This window comes from Brachionichthys hirsutus, chromosome 6, assembly GCF_040956055.1.
Source record: "Brachionichthys hirsutus isolate HB-005 chromosome 6, CSIRO-AGI_Bhir_v1, whole genome shotgun sequence".
Taxonomy (NCBI): Eukaryota; Metazoa; Chordata; class Actinopteri; order Lophiiformes; family Brachionichthyidae; genus Brachionichthys; species Brachionichthys hirsutus.
The window spans coordinates 8199287-8216282 of NC_090902.1; the positions used below are offsets into that span (position 1 = coordinate 8199287).

Consider the following 16996-nt stretch of genomic DNA (forward strand, 5'->3'; position numbering starts at 1 on the left):
AATGAGCAATATAGTATTAATAAATAGTAAGTATGTATTATTAGCAGTTGAGATGAGGTCAACATGTTAATTACGTTAATTGTTACAGCTGCATTATTTTACAAACCCAATAAATATGGTAGGTTCACCAGATCTGTGACTATTATAATTGTCTATTTGTTGACTTGTCTATGATAATTAATTGAAAATAGGTATTCATTTGTAGACATAAATTTTATATAAATGGAGCTTATGGAGACAGCCAATTTTTCCTTTGGATTCTGGCAGCTTTATTCACTCTGTGCTTTAATAATATTAATCTACTTCCTAAAATAATGAAAATGTTATTGCTGCCTGTTTCGTTAGATATTGAGTCTGGATGCCAATATAATTCAGTTGATTTCAATTTCAATCATTCATTCTAGTACTCACCAAGCCATGCCTTGTATTGATAAGAATACGTTCCTTTTGAATTTACCTTTTTTTTTTTTATTTTAAAATGTGTTTGTGTTGCAGTGAACAATTCCTGTGCAGACTTCCTGAGAATGTGGAAAAGGTAAAACTGCTTAATTGTGGAAATATGAAAGTAGATTTTATTGTTGTCAATATTGTTTATTTATTTCCGGCACTTAAAGGATAACATTTTCAATGCCAAAGATAAAAATATATATTAAAAAAATCCAATAGCAGAGCCGGTAAGTAAGTTTGAGAATTAATATAAAGAATTTTGAATACAGTACCAGTTTTTATTTTGCTTTTGCAAAGGGCTCCTTCTAGTGGTGGAAATGTGAAGGTGCGCCGTTTCAAAAAGGCAAAACAGGCGATTCCGATGATCTCTGCATGTTGCAGCCGAAATTTACCGACCATTAAAATCCTCGTTAAAGTTTAATGAATACCCGCAAGACACGACATCTAAAAATGATTTCCTTCTTTTGTTATTTATTACAGAAGCGTAGAAGTGCAGCTGATGGCAGCAAAGTGCCTGTTGTGCGCATGCGCAGGCGAATACCCCGCGTTATTATGGGAAAAGGTAATGCAGGTTTCCTCTTCCTCTTCCTCTTCCTCCTCCTACTACAGGCCCTATGAAAAGGCGAACTGTAATTTGGAGGTCGAGCTGCTGACCTTCTTTTTTTTTGGGGGGGGGGGGGGGGGGGGCTGCTTTAGCCACTGGCCACAGTCAATTAAAATTCACCATAAGTCTATTTTAGCTTGTATTACACTCTCTAAAATCTTGTCACTTTTTGTTGTACTATTGCCGAGGTTCTGTGCGTGGACTGAGGAGAGGTATCCTCAGCTCAGAAGGCCCTCTCCCTCCCCATGTGTCTGCCAACACCTCCAAGCAAGGAGTCTGGGCTTTCTCCAAGTGCCGGACAGACAGTTGAGTTTATTACGGAGCTGTGAGATTCTGCCATCCCATCGCCACACGGCAGCATTTGGTCTTTGAGTGGCGCTCTTCTCCATTATAGCGGGTACACGGGCAGCGATTTTGGTGTCATGACAGCTGGTGCACAGACTTTTATAGAAGAGGAAATTGAACTTTATACTTCAACACCACAGATGGCATGTCTGAGTCAGATAATCATCTGATGAAGCGATCCTCTGTGATGGAAAAAAGAGGCCTTGAGGTGGTAATATTACACTCGCCGGGGGATTAATCCAGAAGAGATTCTGGATCACTTTGAATATTTTGTTAACGTTGCAATCAATGGAGCTTCAAAATATGTTCCTCACTGTCTCAGTTGATTATTGACCGTTTATGGAGTGTAGGGTGGGGGTCTCTATCTCCCCACCGAATTGCATCCAGATCAGATCCAGAACGGAGTCAGTAAATAAATATTTATTTTTAACGTGGAAAACTCCATTTTACAGATAACTTCGACCATTCACCAACAAAAAAACAAACACACCATATTTTTTTCTTTTTATTGTGCGGAGTCAGAACAATTGCAGTTCTGTCACGCTGAGAGACGTTCCAACTGATCCTCATTTCATTGCTTCTGTAATTCATGCTGTTTCCCCTCCTACATTCTCATGCGCGTCTCATGAGCTCAGCCATGAAACCTGAACCACGTCTCGCAGTTTTATGTCTTCTTGCTCGTTCTCTTGAAAGTCACACCTTTCTCTCCTGGAATTGTACAATTCTGGAAGAGAGGATGAGGGAAAACATTTTAAACACAATTATATATATATATATTTATCAAAAACAGACTACTGTAGGAATCCTTTCGTTGCTTCTGTGCATGAAAAAGGGTTTATTTTCTTACCATTACTAGATTATCATTGATGATCTCTGCCGTGAACATATACTGAGGAAACTGTATGGATATTTTGCCATCTTGCATGGTGACAGGAGCCTAGAGGTTAAGAAGAGTCTGATGAACCGCAGCAAAGTTGTGGCTAATTTATTTTTCAAGTACCTGTAATTTTCACCAGTGCCTGTTTTTTAACTCACCTTGAACTTTAAACCCTTCAGTGTCACCAGTTCACAATCCTGACCAATGGTGAACGTATTGGTCCAGGTCCAGCCAGGGATGGATTGCGTCCAGGTGAAGTCATTTCCATTCTGTTCCACGTTTGTTAGCACTTTGCCGTCGGTCTTGGCATGGAGGAGATCTATGACGGAGATTCCAAGAGTTTTAATTAACAATGACTCCCGTCAATCAATATAGACGCAATAAGAAAACCTGTTTACCAATTGCTTCTAGGAATTCCTCATAATTCTCTTGGCTCTCCAGTAGATATTTCCCATGGAATGCCATGATAGTGAAAGCGAAGAGGAGAGCTGAGCAACCAGATTAAAAAGCAAATAGAACAAAAACGAGGAGTGGCCTACGGTGCAGTGTTGAATCTGTGCCCAAAACCTGCTGCTTCCTTTCTTCTCACAAAAACCCACCAAGTATTTGACACCACAAGTGAGTGAAAAATGTCAGCTGTTATTTAAAAAAAACAAACATTCATGCATATAATTTTCCTCAGTAGTACAGTGTTGTATCTCGGCGAAAATCCCAAGCATTTCCCCGGCTCCTGTCAGTGTCAGATTTTTCATGTGCTTTGCGAGTTTGAGCGTGCATGGTGACGCCCTTGCATGCCTGTCTTCATGTTGCTTCCTTAGTTTAAACAGAGATCAGGTAATCGGTGTACACACTAAGACACTTTACAATCACAGATTCACCTGCAAAGTAGTGTCTTTTTGCAGTTTATGTCTTGTAATGTGTTCCTTGTAATAAATATGCAGTGCATTGCCTTGTGTGACTCCAGTGGTAATGGCACAAAGGCTCCTAAATCGGCTCAGGTGACATTACCTGAATCGTCACCGTTTCAGGTTAAAGGAGTGTGAGCCAATCACAACTGTGTTTGCATCACATGTCTGCGTGAGACTAGCAGGTCCGTCGTCGCTCGTGACACGCTGCCAAACAGGCTTTTTTCCCCACTCTTATGAACTAAGGATCTGTTTTTGTATCATTTTTGTAACATTAAGAAGTTAGAAAGCCCTTTTTTTATTTTGACATAAGATAATATCATATTTCGACACCATAATAAATTGGGAAAATTAGTGCACAGAAGAAACTTATTTCAAACGTTAATCTCATTGTAATAAAGTCTTTGTGTTCCCATTTAATGAAATCCAATCTCATCCCTGCTGCGGAACCAATTTGGATATCAGTTTATTGACATGATTGTTTTATGATCAATTAAATGAGCACATTTGGTGAAAGCTGCAGTTATCACTGTTTTTGTTTTAACATTGGAAACAATTATATGGGGGGGGTCAAATTTATAATAATGCTGCCTTTGTTGAATACACACTCAAGGGATTTACAGAAATTTGATCTGCTAATGTGCTCGATTGATTTGTATGAAACAAAAATACCCCCCCCCTAACCTTTAATGACTATCTTAATTGGATTTATAGCTAAAACAAAGCAATGGAACAAAAAACAACACAATCATTTGTCAGGGGACACTGCTGCACTAAAGAACATTCTCTACTGTTACTACTCAGCAGTAATCCTCCGCCTCATGGACCGATACAACCTCCGGATGCCGTCTTGTGGGACGGTGGACCGCAGCTCAGTCAGTCTGTGAGAGACCAACCCACAGGTCTTTAATGGCTGTCGTTCTGGCCTCATCACGGGCCGGTCCATTATTGTGACCGGCCGGGCCGGGGGCATCTGGCAGATGATCCCTTAGCCTTCATTCATTTTTATAGAAGTGTGTAAATTTAAGAAATTGTCACAGTCAGCTTGACATACTCCCATTTTTGTCACATTGAGAGAGTGAAAGAGCTTTCCTCAGATCAGGCTCCAGGGATGTGCTCTGACTGCCGGCGATATGTTTGCTGTGGAGGTTTGAAGCCCAGCACTCCCCACACAAACTCTAAAAGGTGCTTGTTGGAACTTACTCAGGCGCCTCGCGGTTGAACTGTAACTAAAAGATGTCATCGGCATGAGAGATTAATCTCGTCTCATTCAACTGCTCCTAAATAGCAGCCTGCTGTTTGAGCTCCGTCACACAATCCTTAAAAATAAATAAAAGGAAAACAGAAGAGTTTGCCGCAAAGCAGTGTTCGATGTTTATTCGTGTATCGCTGACATTTCTGATACTGGCACTTTTTGAACATACAAAGAAGATGATATCTAATAACTGTGCACACAAAAGATAAAGCAGGTTATATTTTTATTTCCACACAATACCACAACGATATCAAGTGACTGCAACAACGTAATAATCATTTGTCTTATCACACACTGTATACGAGTCGGGTTTTTTACAGGGCAGACTCTCAAGCCAACAAGTCCGAGCAGGCAGCCGCCCATCAACAGTAGAGCTTCAAGGACGTCTTTTTTCCTTGCAGTTCGATCGTGGGTGAATCGTTGCATCTTTTTAAAGATTTCTATGACGTAACTTTGATAATATATAAATTAAAATGACCTTGGCTGGCCTGGATATATAGATGTTAAACTAAATCTCTTTTGGGTATAAATGTAATTTTGTCGAATCAAGATGCGTACACCGGCGTCCCAAAGAAGGCCGTGATAATATTGTCTTGTACTCCTTATGTCCACTGAGAGAAGCCCTCCAGTCCATGCTAGCCACAGGTACAGCGACGTAGACAAAATGCACGTGTATCTTCACCTTACATTCACCATGAATGACTACGACAATCCACTGATACATAATCATTTGACCATGTATGGAAAATTAAGCAGATCTGTGTTAATCGTTGTGTGAAAGACCATGTCTCAGAAAGGTCAGAGGTCACACCCTGTCTCCAGGCACGATGCTGTCTTTGCTGATCGCTGTGTTATCTCGATTCTTCCCAAAGGAGAAATAGAAAACACCGCCAGCCTTCTCCTCACCTGGCTTACCTCTTCTTAACTCCTCTCGCACAACTCCTTGCTGGCAGTCTGTGGGGCTGCCAGGCAGCAGGTTGGGGGTGGAGGGAGTTGGAGTGGTAGACCCCCAGATGTGTAGTGTTTCTCCTTCTGGGCAGGGTGGTAGACCCTTGGTTAGGTAGCTGGGGCTCGGGCTGGCTGAGGACGGCAGGGTGCGCTGGCTGCCATTCAAGCAGCCGGAGTTGTGATCGGCCGAACTTTTTCGTGAGTGTCCAGAGGAGCTGAAATTAGAGGATCGGTAATTGTACGCCCTCCAACCGGGACGTTTACGCTGGTGACATTGGCATCGCAGGATGCGAATGAAGGCCAGCTTGAACTCACGATTGTAGCAGGGGTAGATGATGGGGTTCAGGCAGCTGTTGAAATAGCCCAGCCAGAAGATGACCTTGAAGAGGGTATCGGGTGGGCGCAAGTTCACATTAAAGGACCCTGGAACCAGCAGAAGAGAGAAAATGGGAATAATGACATCAGTAACTTCTGTCCAAAAAAACAGCTAAAACATTTGGCACTTTGTTGCTTTTGTTGCCGGCATTATTGATCAAATCTGATCAAAACGCAGTTTGCCATGGTTACAAGTTTAATAAATGACACTCATGTTTCATTAAATCAACATTTAGACACGAGCCCGTGTTGATGTTTGTTCTATTGACGAAATACAAGAGTTACAAAGAAGAAGAAGAAGAAATACGTGAGTTCAAAACTAGGAGGTGTTTTCACTGCAACAATGGAAGCTGCAGATACTATATCAAAGCTAAAAAAAATCTCAAAACTGGACTTTCAGTCAAAACAAGTAATCATAAATACAGTAATGGATTTTTGTCCAGAAGGACCGGCTATGCCATGGGCTCAATTTACAAGTAAAGTTAATACTATATACACACACTGCTTACAGTGCATTATAGATTTGTATAATATACAGTCCACAACAAAAATCTAATTATATACAGTGTACATACTCAATTTATATTAAATGTGCGTGAATTGTGGCATTGCAATGGCAAATTAAGAACAAAGTTCAGAGCAGATAGACTTTATCTCTCAGGTGCTCTGAATTTAACACTCTTGCTTGGTTAAAAGCTGGTATGAGAAACTTTTGTAAATCTGACTCTGACAGAGCCAGTGCCTCACCAGCCACGTGTCACTGCAGCACAGAAATAACAAACCCAGGGATGGCTGGAGAGCTAAACACAGACTGGTACTGCAAGTGATGCTAAAACAGAACTTCAAAGTGATGGATGAGGGAAAAGCAATTAATGCTGTCACTGCCTCAGTTGTGCATTCATGTTTATATCCAACAGCGATGGACAAATCCAGACTTTGAATTGAAATATAGCTATTTGGTGCCTCACTAGGTAAAAATAGACTTGCCTGTTGCATATTTCACTGTCTAAATTATTAGGTTTCGGCAGCAAAAGCGTTGTGTCAGGGAAAACGCTACTATCTCATTTTATTGTTGCTGCTTTATTGCTTTTTTCCCATCAATTATTGCTCTTAAGAGTTTATCTTTCATCATTTTTTATTTTCCCCTGAGCCTTTGTGTTTTGTCTTGATCAGTGTAATAAGTTTTATCATTAGTTGTCCTCTCTCTGACTGCAGGTTGTACATCCTCCGCTAGGGGGCAGCAGCGATTGAAAATGACTGACCAGAGCGGCCATGCTATTTATTAATCATTAAAGAAAGAGGCTGTGCTTCTTTCAGAAACTGATGCCTTAACACTGTCACAGTTCATCTGGAGGACTTTAATTGAGCTCCAGACAGAGGGATGACCCTGAGTTAGGAGGAATAATCCGTGGGAGCGACTTCAACAATGAGAAAAGGGCAGACATCTGGCTGAAATGGCACCTTTTCTATTTGAGGTTATGGAGGTTAGCCTACCACAGCAAATCTTCCCTGCATATGTGCCAATCATTGCCCTGGAGAGGTACAATGTCGACCTTGCCCAAGAACGAGAGGAAGTACTAATGTTGGAATAAACAATACAAAGTGCCCTGCTTGCACCATGAGTACTAAAACCTGAAACAATGTCCTTTTCTCATGTCGGAGCACTTTTGGAAACTTCCATCACCAGCTGGGCCTCAGAAAGAAGAAACATAGGTGAGCTTGTGAGCGTCATGAGGAAACGATCGACTGGTCTGTCGCTGAGGATAGAACCCATAGGCTAAAAAGAAAGTGTGAGATTAGCATGAAAGGAAGAATTTGTGCCGGAGTGCGTGGGCGGATGAGGATAAATCTCTGCTTCTTGGTACCGGCCCACATTGTTAAATTGATATCACATTCCTGGCGAGGCTGAGGACACGCCATCATCTCAGGCTTTTAACTGTGAAATTACCTCGTCTCGTCACAGGGAGACAGAGACGCACCTCAGCAACGGGAATACCGGCTCATTATGTGTTGGACGGCCGCGGACTGACATGTTTGTTTTGGATACAACTACATGGAGCCACATATTTAATGTCACGCTCAACTAGCATTCTGGCAGCACTGCGAGTAGTTTGAGTGTGTGTGTGTGTGTGCGCGCGTGTCCAGGAACTGCAGGAAGCTGCCTGCATGTATCTCGGCCTCCTGTACTGTAGATGAGTGGGTCTCGTCCCAGTCGCCGGTATTTTCACATGCAATTTTCGCTTCTGGATGAGCCACTTAAATGTGTTGCATAATACGCCTGTGATTTGGGGATGCAAAGTTTAATAGAGTTGAATTAAAACTTGATTATTCTATCAAATCTTCCCATCTCTCTATTTTTTTTTTTATTAATCTCACAATTTTATTCTCAATGTTTTTTCAAGTGAAAAGTGTTTCACTTTTATCTGATGCAGGCACCCAAACTGTGGTAAATTTGCCATCATCTAAAGCTCCCACTGATGAGGCCAGAGAATGTTTTGCCATTTTTACTATAAATGTTAATGTATTAATGGATTAGTAAATTAACATTTATAGTAAATGTTAATCTTATGGCTCTCTTACACTTGTATATTTTTGTTTAAAGAGAAAATGTTTCAGAAAAGAATACTGCAACTCTGCATTTGAATGGAAGCCTATCGCAACGGCTTCTGGCACTGTAATGGCCTCCTTTGGGAAAGGCCCCCGAATCCTTGGGAGGCTCCAGAACAGCCAGGACGGTGGGAAGCTGTCTGCTTGTTCTGTGTTTCCTCTCCGCTCAAGTTTGGGACCAAAGTTTAGGGAACACAGAAAGAAATCTGCGTGTTTCTATACTTTGCTTGTCTGCTTCTGCTCCTTGTTTATGTCGCGAGGCTACAGTACAAACATTACAGGATGTGAGGGCTTAGATGGAACACAATGGCTTATAGATAAACGGTGGGAGGCTTGTTGGTGGTGTCACCCCATCTGTGAAAAGAAATGCTTGCACCTCCTTCCTGAGGACAGACTCGCATACTCACATCTCACTATATGAAACACAGGAACAGCAAAAAAAAAAGAAAGAAGGAGATATCCTGTTATTCTCACTAAGTGGAATTAGCAAAGCCTATTTTGTCCCATGTCGAGAACACACGCGCTGCAAAACCCCCACGCATCCGGTTTCATAACACGGCCATTAATATGATTAATATGTCTTAATCCGAAAGGACAGAATGGTTATTGCCCTCGCAGATTGCTTTCAATAAGACCATAGCATGAAGCTATTTCTAGAAAATTGGGTTGGCATCTCAGGGATCCTCGTCTCCACCCCCCCCATCGTCCTGTGGCCTCCTGCTCAGCCCTGCCACCAACCTTTTTCTTCATCAATTAGAGCCCTCATTATTTCTTCCCTTTAAAAGCCATTTTAATTACCCTATGAACTGCAGGAGCTGGCTAGTTTGCACCCCCCCCCTTCCAAGAAAAAAGAAGAAGTAATGGCAGAGATGCACAGATGCATGCAAAAGCCCTCCAGAAACACACATATCTGGTAACAATTGGTTAACACCCCTGAAGTGTTGTTTTTTCTCAGCGCTTCTTGTAACAGTTGCTATTTCTGAGGCCTTCACAGGACATTAGTGCCTGCGCTGGGTGTTAAACAGCCAAGGCACATTGTGTGCGATGACATAGCAAGCATCGCCCGAGCCTCTCTCTTCCTGAGAAGCACAGATTCAATCGACTTCATCTCTAGCTTCTCCACAGACGAATACGTTGTCTGGCACAGCTTTCAGTTCTACGTCTCATTTTTGTTTAGCTCGGCCGGCGATTAGTCGAGAAACTGATTCAACAGAGTTCCTGACATTTCACACAACAAACTATTGTTCAGTATATTGTAAAGTAAGCAGTGTTTATCTTAAATATTGTGTACATGCGACTATTCTACTTATGTATGTAAGAGTGTACATGACATTATCTATGTTATTGATTGATCGATTAGTCTCTTGGTTTTTTTTGCCTCATTTTTTTTGTCATAAAAACAATATTTTTCACTTTATTTATATTGAAATATATTTAAGTCAAACACTGTTATCTTTGGAGGCTCCTAGAATGTAGAATAGAGTCAGAGAAGTGTTGTCAAAATTCATTAAGAGTTCTTTAAATGATTTTAATTTGCAAAAAACATTTCTACAATGGTTTTGCATTATCAGCATAATTTATCGCTCACATTTTATTCTTTGGGCTGCTTCCCGTCCGAGGACGCTCGCCTGAAGGGCCACTAACTTAATAATGCTGATACACTGTTTGAAATCTTGAGATATGTGCACTTTACTTTGCTCCAAGCGAAAGGCAAAAGAAGGACACACTGAGAAGAGATGACTTAAATTAGACTCGTGGCTGCATGTTTGCCATTTATGTGCAAAAGAAATAAAACATGGCACCGGCATAATAAGACGGATTAGATCGTTGGATCAGGAGAGCGTTTACATCTTCCTCTGAGCTGCGGGATTCCTCAGGCAGAGGCTTTAGGGGACTATTGTTGGCTTCAATGGTTTTTAGCCCCCCCCCCCCCCCATTCACACCCACACTGACACAAATAAAACACAACTGCCTTCAGCGTGCACACACTTCGTCAGCGAGCAACCCCCCCACACATTACATATCAGTGTGCAAAGAGGGGAGCGATGTAATTACAAGTGTGAGACAGAAACTCTAACTCTGTGGGTGGGGTGGGGTGGGGTGGGGGGGGGGCGTGAAGGAGCAGCTCCTCCAGCCTCATTTAAAAGCTGAGGTCTGGAAACATGGGATTAATTATCTTGTTTTAATCTTTAGTTATTACTAATTAGACCAGAACAAACTAATTATAAGATTTCTCAGCAAGTAAAACGTCCTTGCTGCATGAACAAATCATTTCAGTAACGTTTTTATTTTTTTTTCTCAAGCAAAGTGTTACTTTTTAGCTCCTATACTTTGCAGAGCGATCGTACATTTCTGAGCCTCAATGAAACACATATTTAGATGAGGAGCCTGCATAGGGCAAAGATTTCAAAGTACTGAATGTAAAACTTTCGTTTTAGTTGATTGGCAGTATCTGAAATGGTATTAATTATTGTGTGAAGTTATAGTGTGCTAACATTGCAATAATGCATGTTCCCTCCCTATCGGTATGCTACACCAGAGCCGGTACAGAGAAATGTGCCCTCTGGGGTTTCTTGGCAGTTTGTCGATTAGGGTTACATAAACAGGCCCCTCCTAAATCTCAAATCCCCCCCCCCCTCTTATCTGCTCTCTGAAATCTTTCAGATCTGGAAGTCAGAGCTTTAAAAAAAAAAGAAAAACAAGCATTTATTGCCGGTTTTTGGTATCTAAAAATGCCTCCAGGGGAAAAAAACCCATCCTCACTCTGCAACCCTGCATATATAGTGATTGTGCCTCTAGGTATAGTGATGTGTGTCCATATATGAGAATATGATGAGGGGTATAGCTTCAAGCCAGAACCAAAACCACATCCCACCACAGAACGTGTGTAGAAACACACACACACACACACACACACAAGCATGTTGATGTAACCGCAGGCCACAACGACAGACGGGATCAATGCCCTGACAGACATCTGGATAAAAAAAACGATCATCTTAAAATGCAGAACCCATGATCATAGTTCAACCACGAAACAGCCACTGGAATGAGGATTTCAAAACGGAGTACGTTATTTCATTTCCTCTGGAGTGCCCCCCCCCCCCCACACACACACACACACAGTTATAGGTATTGACTGCAGGCCGATCACAGTGGCATCAGGGAGTCCCACATCCCAGACAGGCCATCTGCTCCACACTTCCTTTAGTTTTTTTGCACCAAAAGAGTGACTCTGGGGGGATAATGCGATATAACACTAATTGTGTTGGGAAAAGCTGAGATCAAATCCTCCCTGTAGTCTCTTTGAAGCATCTTCTGTGGATTCTAGATACAGATGCCAATGCTTGGCTGATGCTGAGTGAAAGAACTGGAACATTTCACAGCTGATTTGCTTTTAAAGGCATGGCAAAGCGGATCGGATGCTGCTCATGCATTCACACACACACACACACACACACACACATTGATCTACTCCTAAAGGACCACATATATTAAATTTGACTGACGTGACGGTAAATTCGTACAGATCACGTTATAATTCACAGCTTTGCTCGCAGTAACAACTCATCCACGGCGTCTGCAGCAGCGTCTGACTGCCTCAATTTAGACTTTACGCAGGCATGAACATGACTCTCTTCGCTGCATGAATCTAATGTGGGCTCTGGTGACCCTGTGAGCGGCTTAGAGTTTGATTCCCTGCAGTATAACCCGAGCACGCTGCTGACCTGATGGACCTACCTATGGGCAAGGCGAGAAAGAAGGGCAGCCAACAAAGCGTAAACATGCCGACCACGACTCCCAGAGTTTTTGCCGCTTTCTTCTCTCTGGAGAATTTCAGAAGTTTCAGCGTCAGCGAGCTCCTTGCTTGGTGTGCGCGGCCCTTGCCCGTGGCGGAGCTGCCGGGCTCCTCGTGCGTGTGGGGGCCCTTGTGGATCCTGAGGGTCAGCTCGCTGGAGTTCATCCTCTCTCGCATCACGCCGGCTTCCAGGTTCTTCGTGGTCCGCTTAGCGACGATGTACACCCGGCAGTACATGGCCAAAATGACGACGAGCGGAATGTAGAAGGAGCCGAGGGAGGAGAAGAGCGCGTAAAACTTCTCCTCCGTGATGGGGCACTCGGTGTCATCCGGCGACGGCGGCTGCTTCCAGCCGAACAGCGGTCCGATGGAGATGACCACCGACAGCGCCCACACCCCGAGCATGGCCAGCAGCGCGCGCTGCTCCGTCACGATGCCCGGATACTGCAGCGGGTGGCTCACGCCGATGTAGCGGTCGATGGAGATTACGCACAGGCTCATGATGGACGCGGTGCAGCACAGCACGTCCACCGCCGCCCAGATGTCGCAGAAGATCCTCCCGAACACCCAGTAGTCGAGGATCTCGAAGGTGGCGGAGAAGGGCAGCACCGTGGTGCTCAGCAGCAGGTCGGCCATGGCCAGGTTGGTGATGAAGTAGTGCGTCGGGGTGCGCAGGTGCCTGTTGCACACCACGGAAAGGATGACGAGGATGTTGCCCGCGATGGCGAACACGATGAAAGCCCCCAGCACCAAGCCGAGCGGGACGGCGCGGGTGAGGCGCACCTCGCCGTGCCCCCCGGAGCTGTTGGTAAAGTTCCCCTGCGCGTAATCCAGTTCTGCGGAACCATTTTCCCCCAACTGCGCGGCATCGTCAGTGCTCAGACTCATTTTGGCTGAAGAGGTTCTCCATAGCAGGCTTCGGATCACTTCTGATCACCACAAACTCACGAAAAGAGTTTTCAACGCGAACAAGTTGCTTCCAAATGTGCGCTGAGAAAAAGACATCAGCCGCGCAAGTCCCCACGCAGTCCTCTCTCCCTCCTCCACTCTCCCGACGCTCCGTTGAGAACTAAAGGGGGGGGGGGGGGTAGAGATGCTCGACGCGCCTCCGTCCGGGATTTGTTTTTTTCCCACTGTGGGGTGGTGCTTAATTCAGACAAAAGCGCCAACGTTGTTCCTTAAAGCTCCATAAATCCACATTTCAATAAATCTAGTTTATTAAAAACAAAACTTGCTGTCTGAAAGTGCGCAAATGATTTGTTTTTAATCCTCTAATATTCTGGATGTTCATCCAAGGTATAGTTCAAAAGGTTAATCCGTGAAGGGCAAAGCAATTTAAAAGGCAATAAGATAATCGCACGCAATCCCCTCTGCTTTCAGAGGTGGTTCTTCCCTATTTTGGTCAAATGCAGGCATTTATCCCACTAGATAGGAGCTCAGTTAGTGCGGAGTGACTGATTTATTGGACTGAGATGAGAAACGTGTATTTAAGGCTCATCCTGTTTAAGAGTTTTTGAGTACTCGTGAGTGTATGGAAAATACCAGCGGTAGTTTCACATGGAACGTTTCCAGACTAATATCTGTGTTTAAATGTAAAACCATATTTGAATTATTCTACATTTCTTAGATGTACACCTGAACCCAGCAGGCTATCTCAAAAGTCTAAGTGATTTGCTCAAAATTTGCATATGTGCTGCGTTGCCGTTTTCCAAAAGCTAAATTCTAGTTGAAGTCAGGTGACCAGAATGTTTCAGGACTTCTGAAACTGAGCCAACATGGTGCTCGGGATGATTGTCCTTTTAGAAAGTCCAATCAGGAGTGAAAGACTTGTTTTTCTGCAGCCAAAAACTGCAGCCAAAAACTTGTGCAAATGAACACAATAAGGAGAAGGTAATAATTGTAATTTGTTGTAATGTTGTAATTTTATTTAACCACTGGCTGCTGTCAAAGCACAGAGCAGAGAGGAGAATAAAAGTTCCCTATTTGATGTCTGATAAGGTTTATCTGAGTGAAATGTTGCCCTCAGATTGAAGTGACAGCCCGTTAACCGTGTGGATTCTTTTCTAATGAAAAACAGGGAGTGTTTTCTTTTTGTTTTGGTGTTATTTAGAAGATGAGTGACACGCAGCAGCCCTCTAAGGAATCCAATCCTGCCTCTGCACTGTTTCTAGACCACATCCTTAAATGCAGGTACTCCGAAAGGTTGCCGTGTATAGGAGCAATGCCCCATAGGGGGTTTCTTTGGCAACAATTTGTTTTATTTTAGGTCTGCCATGACAATAATGCCATTTAATTATTTTTAAAAAAAAGGAGTCATGATGTTTCCTTGTGATTTTTATGTTTGTATCCTCATCCAAAGGCCACTTCTAACAAAGTCAGTTCAGGAAATGCTCTTAGAATTAACCTGATGAAATGTGCTTAAAAACGGAATAACAATAGAAGGGGAGGCACCCTCAGATATATCAAGGATTAATAATAATGTTAATTTTTTTTAAATTTTTTAATTTTTTTACAGTTCATGGTAGCATTCCTTCAGAGAGGCTTAGCCCTTTGACGCCCACACAGCTTCTTCAACAGACATCAGAGCGCTCGGCCGTGATAAGCATCTTTCTAAAGCGATGAATCACCTTGAATTAGATTGTTTCATATTCTAAGACCAGACTTAAATGCTGGGATGATGATTTCACTGCTCATTTCACTTGATTGAATACACTGAGCATTCAGACAACGCAAGCCCTTACGCTGCTCAGTGTGCTGCTGGAAGTGGAACTTTAATGGGAGCATCCATGCCATACTTTCTAGGCTCCATTTCTAGGCGAGGATTTGCCTCAAGTTCAAGAGGATCAACATTTCTTTTTGGCAGGGCAAAGCAATATAAATCCTGAATTAGACATCGAGCAATCTGATTTCTTTATAAAGTCCTGACTGCTGTTTTTTTTTTTTTTTTTTGCAGTAAATGTTTTCTTTCAGAAGATGTGAATGTAAATCAATAAGACCAAGAAAGTTTTTTTATACTTACGTCAGATATAAATATGAATATTTGTCTGTGAAACTCTGTGAAAGTGGACTGGAGGAGGTTTTTACTTCACTGTCATTCACTGACATGTAGATTTCTTACATTCAGCTGTTTGGCTTCTGACTGAATGATTATGAGGTCAAGGGTCAAAGTCTCTCTGTGATATTGTGCTTCTTCTTCGTGCTTTGCCTTCCTCTCCGCTACTCACCGATCCTCACCTTGTCCCCCCCCACCTTCAATGAGGAACCTATCAGCTTGTGCTAAACAAGCCCAAATGCAATGACACCCAATCAGTGTTAACTTCAAGGTGTCACTGACTATTCCACCCACAACAACTCAAGCACAAAAAGACCAACACATAAAAACAGATTTTTATAAAAAGGCAATACAGAAACAGTCAAGCCCTAGTGGCAATGTGCAAAAACACGTGGATGGATGTAAATAGATATCTATGCAACGTGTGGAGTCACAGTCCAGATACAAGCCTGTGTGTGTGGGAGGACGGACATACCATGCATGAGTGACGGGACCGTATGTTAATGTAATGCGTCGTGGCCATGGGGGGCGGGATAAAAGTCCAAGTTTGCCGTGCAGGTGGGAGGATGTCTACGCCTTCTTAAGGCCAGAGGCAGATGGGAAGACACCGTTTTTGTGGAGGTGTGGAAGCGCACCGTCATTGACCATGGCAGATGGAACTATTTGTGCCTTCGAGAAGAATATCCACTGCTGAGCTTTTTTTTTTTGGTCGGTCCTGTGAAATGATGATTCCCATGAAGCAGAAGGGAATCACACATGGTGATGGAGGAGGGACGAGCGTAGCAACCGTCTCTCGTACGGAACACCAGGTTGTTCCGGCTGCAGCGGGTCACCAGAGGGTCATCAACCACCATCCCCATCAGGGATGAGCACGAAGAGGATGGAGACTGGAGGCGTGGCTGTTGGCATAAATGAAGAAGAATGATTGAGAAGGACTATTCTGGGTTGTTTAAGTAAGAGGAACACAAGATAAATGCTCCAATTCTTTTTACTTTTCTTGACTTTTTCTTGTGAAGTATTGGCGCAGCCTACCCGGACGTGTGGGCTACTGCTGCCTGGTTGTATGTCGATGATGTTGTGCAATGAGCCCCACAAAGTTTTTGGGATAAGAAATCAGATTCTGGAAAGACCATAAATAGATGCAAGGCCAGCTGGTCTAGTCTTGATGCTCTTTTCTTCATGCACTCATCTCAGACTGACATTTAGTCATTCAGTATTGAAGCTTGTACTTTCTTATCCATCACTCAGAGACCCCCCCCCCGCCCCTGATATTACTTGCAAAGCTTCCATCAGAAAGTTGGATATTTTACTCGCTTTGCACCAAGTGTTTTGTCAGTTGTTTGTATTTATTCATATTTATTTCGGTAAATAGTCTTGAAACTTCAGTGTTTCTGTTTATTACCAATATCATTGCGTTCTTCAAGCTCATCTTCGGTGACTTTCTGATGATTTCACACAGACAGGAGAGCGCTGAGAGGAAAGACAATGAATGGTTTGAGGAAGTTGGATTAGTTGGAGCCATTCACATATTCAAGCGCTCTCTGAGGCCGAGGTGATTCATCCCACTGAGCTGCAGGGAAACCCGGATGTTTCCCCTGGGTTTCTGATTTTGCTCACCTCTCTGGACCGATCGGGAACAAAAGAAGGTGGTGGCATCAATATATCAATAAAAAATGATGGATGTGGCAAAGTAAGAGTGGAGTTGAAGTTGATTAAAACAACATTTATTAGTTACTTGTGACTTTTGTGTTATCATGAAATCTTGATGAAGAAGTGAAGTTG

The 16996-nt window shown here is 43.0% G+C and overlaps 2 protein-coding genes across 2 annotated transcripts; both read right to left on the minus strand.

Annotated features, from left to right (window-relative positions):
• Window positions 1-1931: 1931 nt before the first annotated feature.
• On the minus strand, window positions 1932-2738 carry LOC137895016 (gastrotropin-like). The gene is made up of 4 exons (XM_068740494.1): window positions 2672-2738; window positions 2432-2592; window positions 2244-2333; window positions 1932-2120 (listed from the first exon to the last, which is right to left on the minus strand). The coding sequence occupies exons 1-4, from the start codon at window positions 2736-2738 to the stop codon at window positions 2061-2063; spliced, it is 378 nt and encodes a 125-aa protein (XP_068596595.1). The 3' UTR covers window positions 1932-2060.
• A 2500-nt stretch (window positions 2739-5238) lies between these two features.
• LOC137894888 (alpha-1A adrenergic receptor-like) lies at window positions 5239-13050 on the minus strand. The gene is made up of 2 exons (XM_068740363.1): window positions 12105-13050; window positions 5239-5804 (listed from the first exon to the last, which is right to left on the minus strand). The coding sequence occupies exons 1-2, from the start codon at window positions 13048-13050 to the stop codon at window positions 5239-5241; spliced, it is 1512 nt and encodes a 503-aa protein (XP_068596464.1).
• Between the last annotated feature and the right edge of the window lie 3946 nt (window positions 13051-16996).

Excerpts from the sequence above, each read along its gene's own strand:
- LOC137895016 (XM_068740494.1), bottom strand. The coding sequence starts at position 2,738 with ATGGCATTCCATGGGAAATATCTACTGGAGAGCCAAGAGAATTATGAG. Across the intron at positions 2,334-2,431 it reads TGAAGGGTTTAAAGTTCAAG|GCTCCTGTCACCATGCAAGA; the intron begins GTGAGTTAAAAA and ends CTTAACCTCTAG. Across the intron at positions 2,121-2,243 it reads TCAATGATAATCTAGTAATG|AATTGTACAATTCCAGGAGA; the intron begins GTAAGAAAATAA and ends CCTCTCTTCCAG.
- LOC137894888 (XM_068740363.1), bottom strand. The coding sequence starts at position 13,050 with ATGAGTCTGAGCACTGACGATGCCGCGCAGTTGGGGGAAAATGGTTCC. Across the intron at positions 5,805-12,104 it reads CTTTCTCGCCTTGCCCATAG|GGTCCTTTAATGTGAACTTG; the intron begins GTAGGTCCATCA and ends TGCTGGTTCCAG.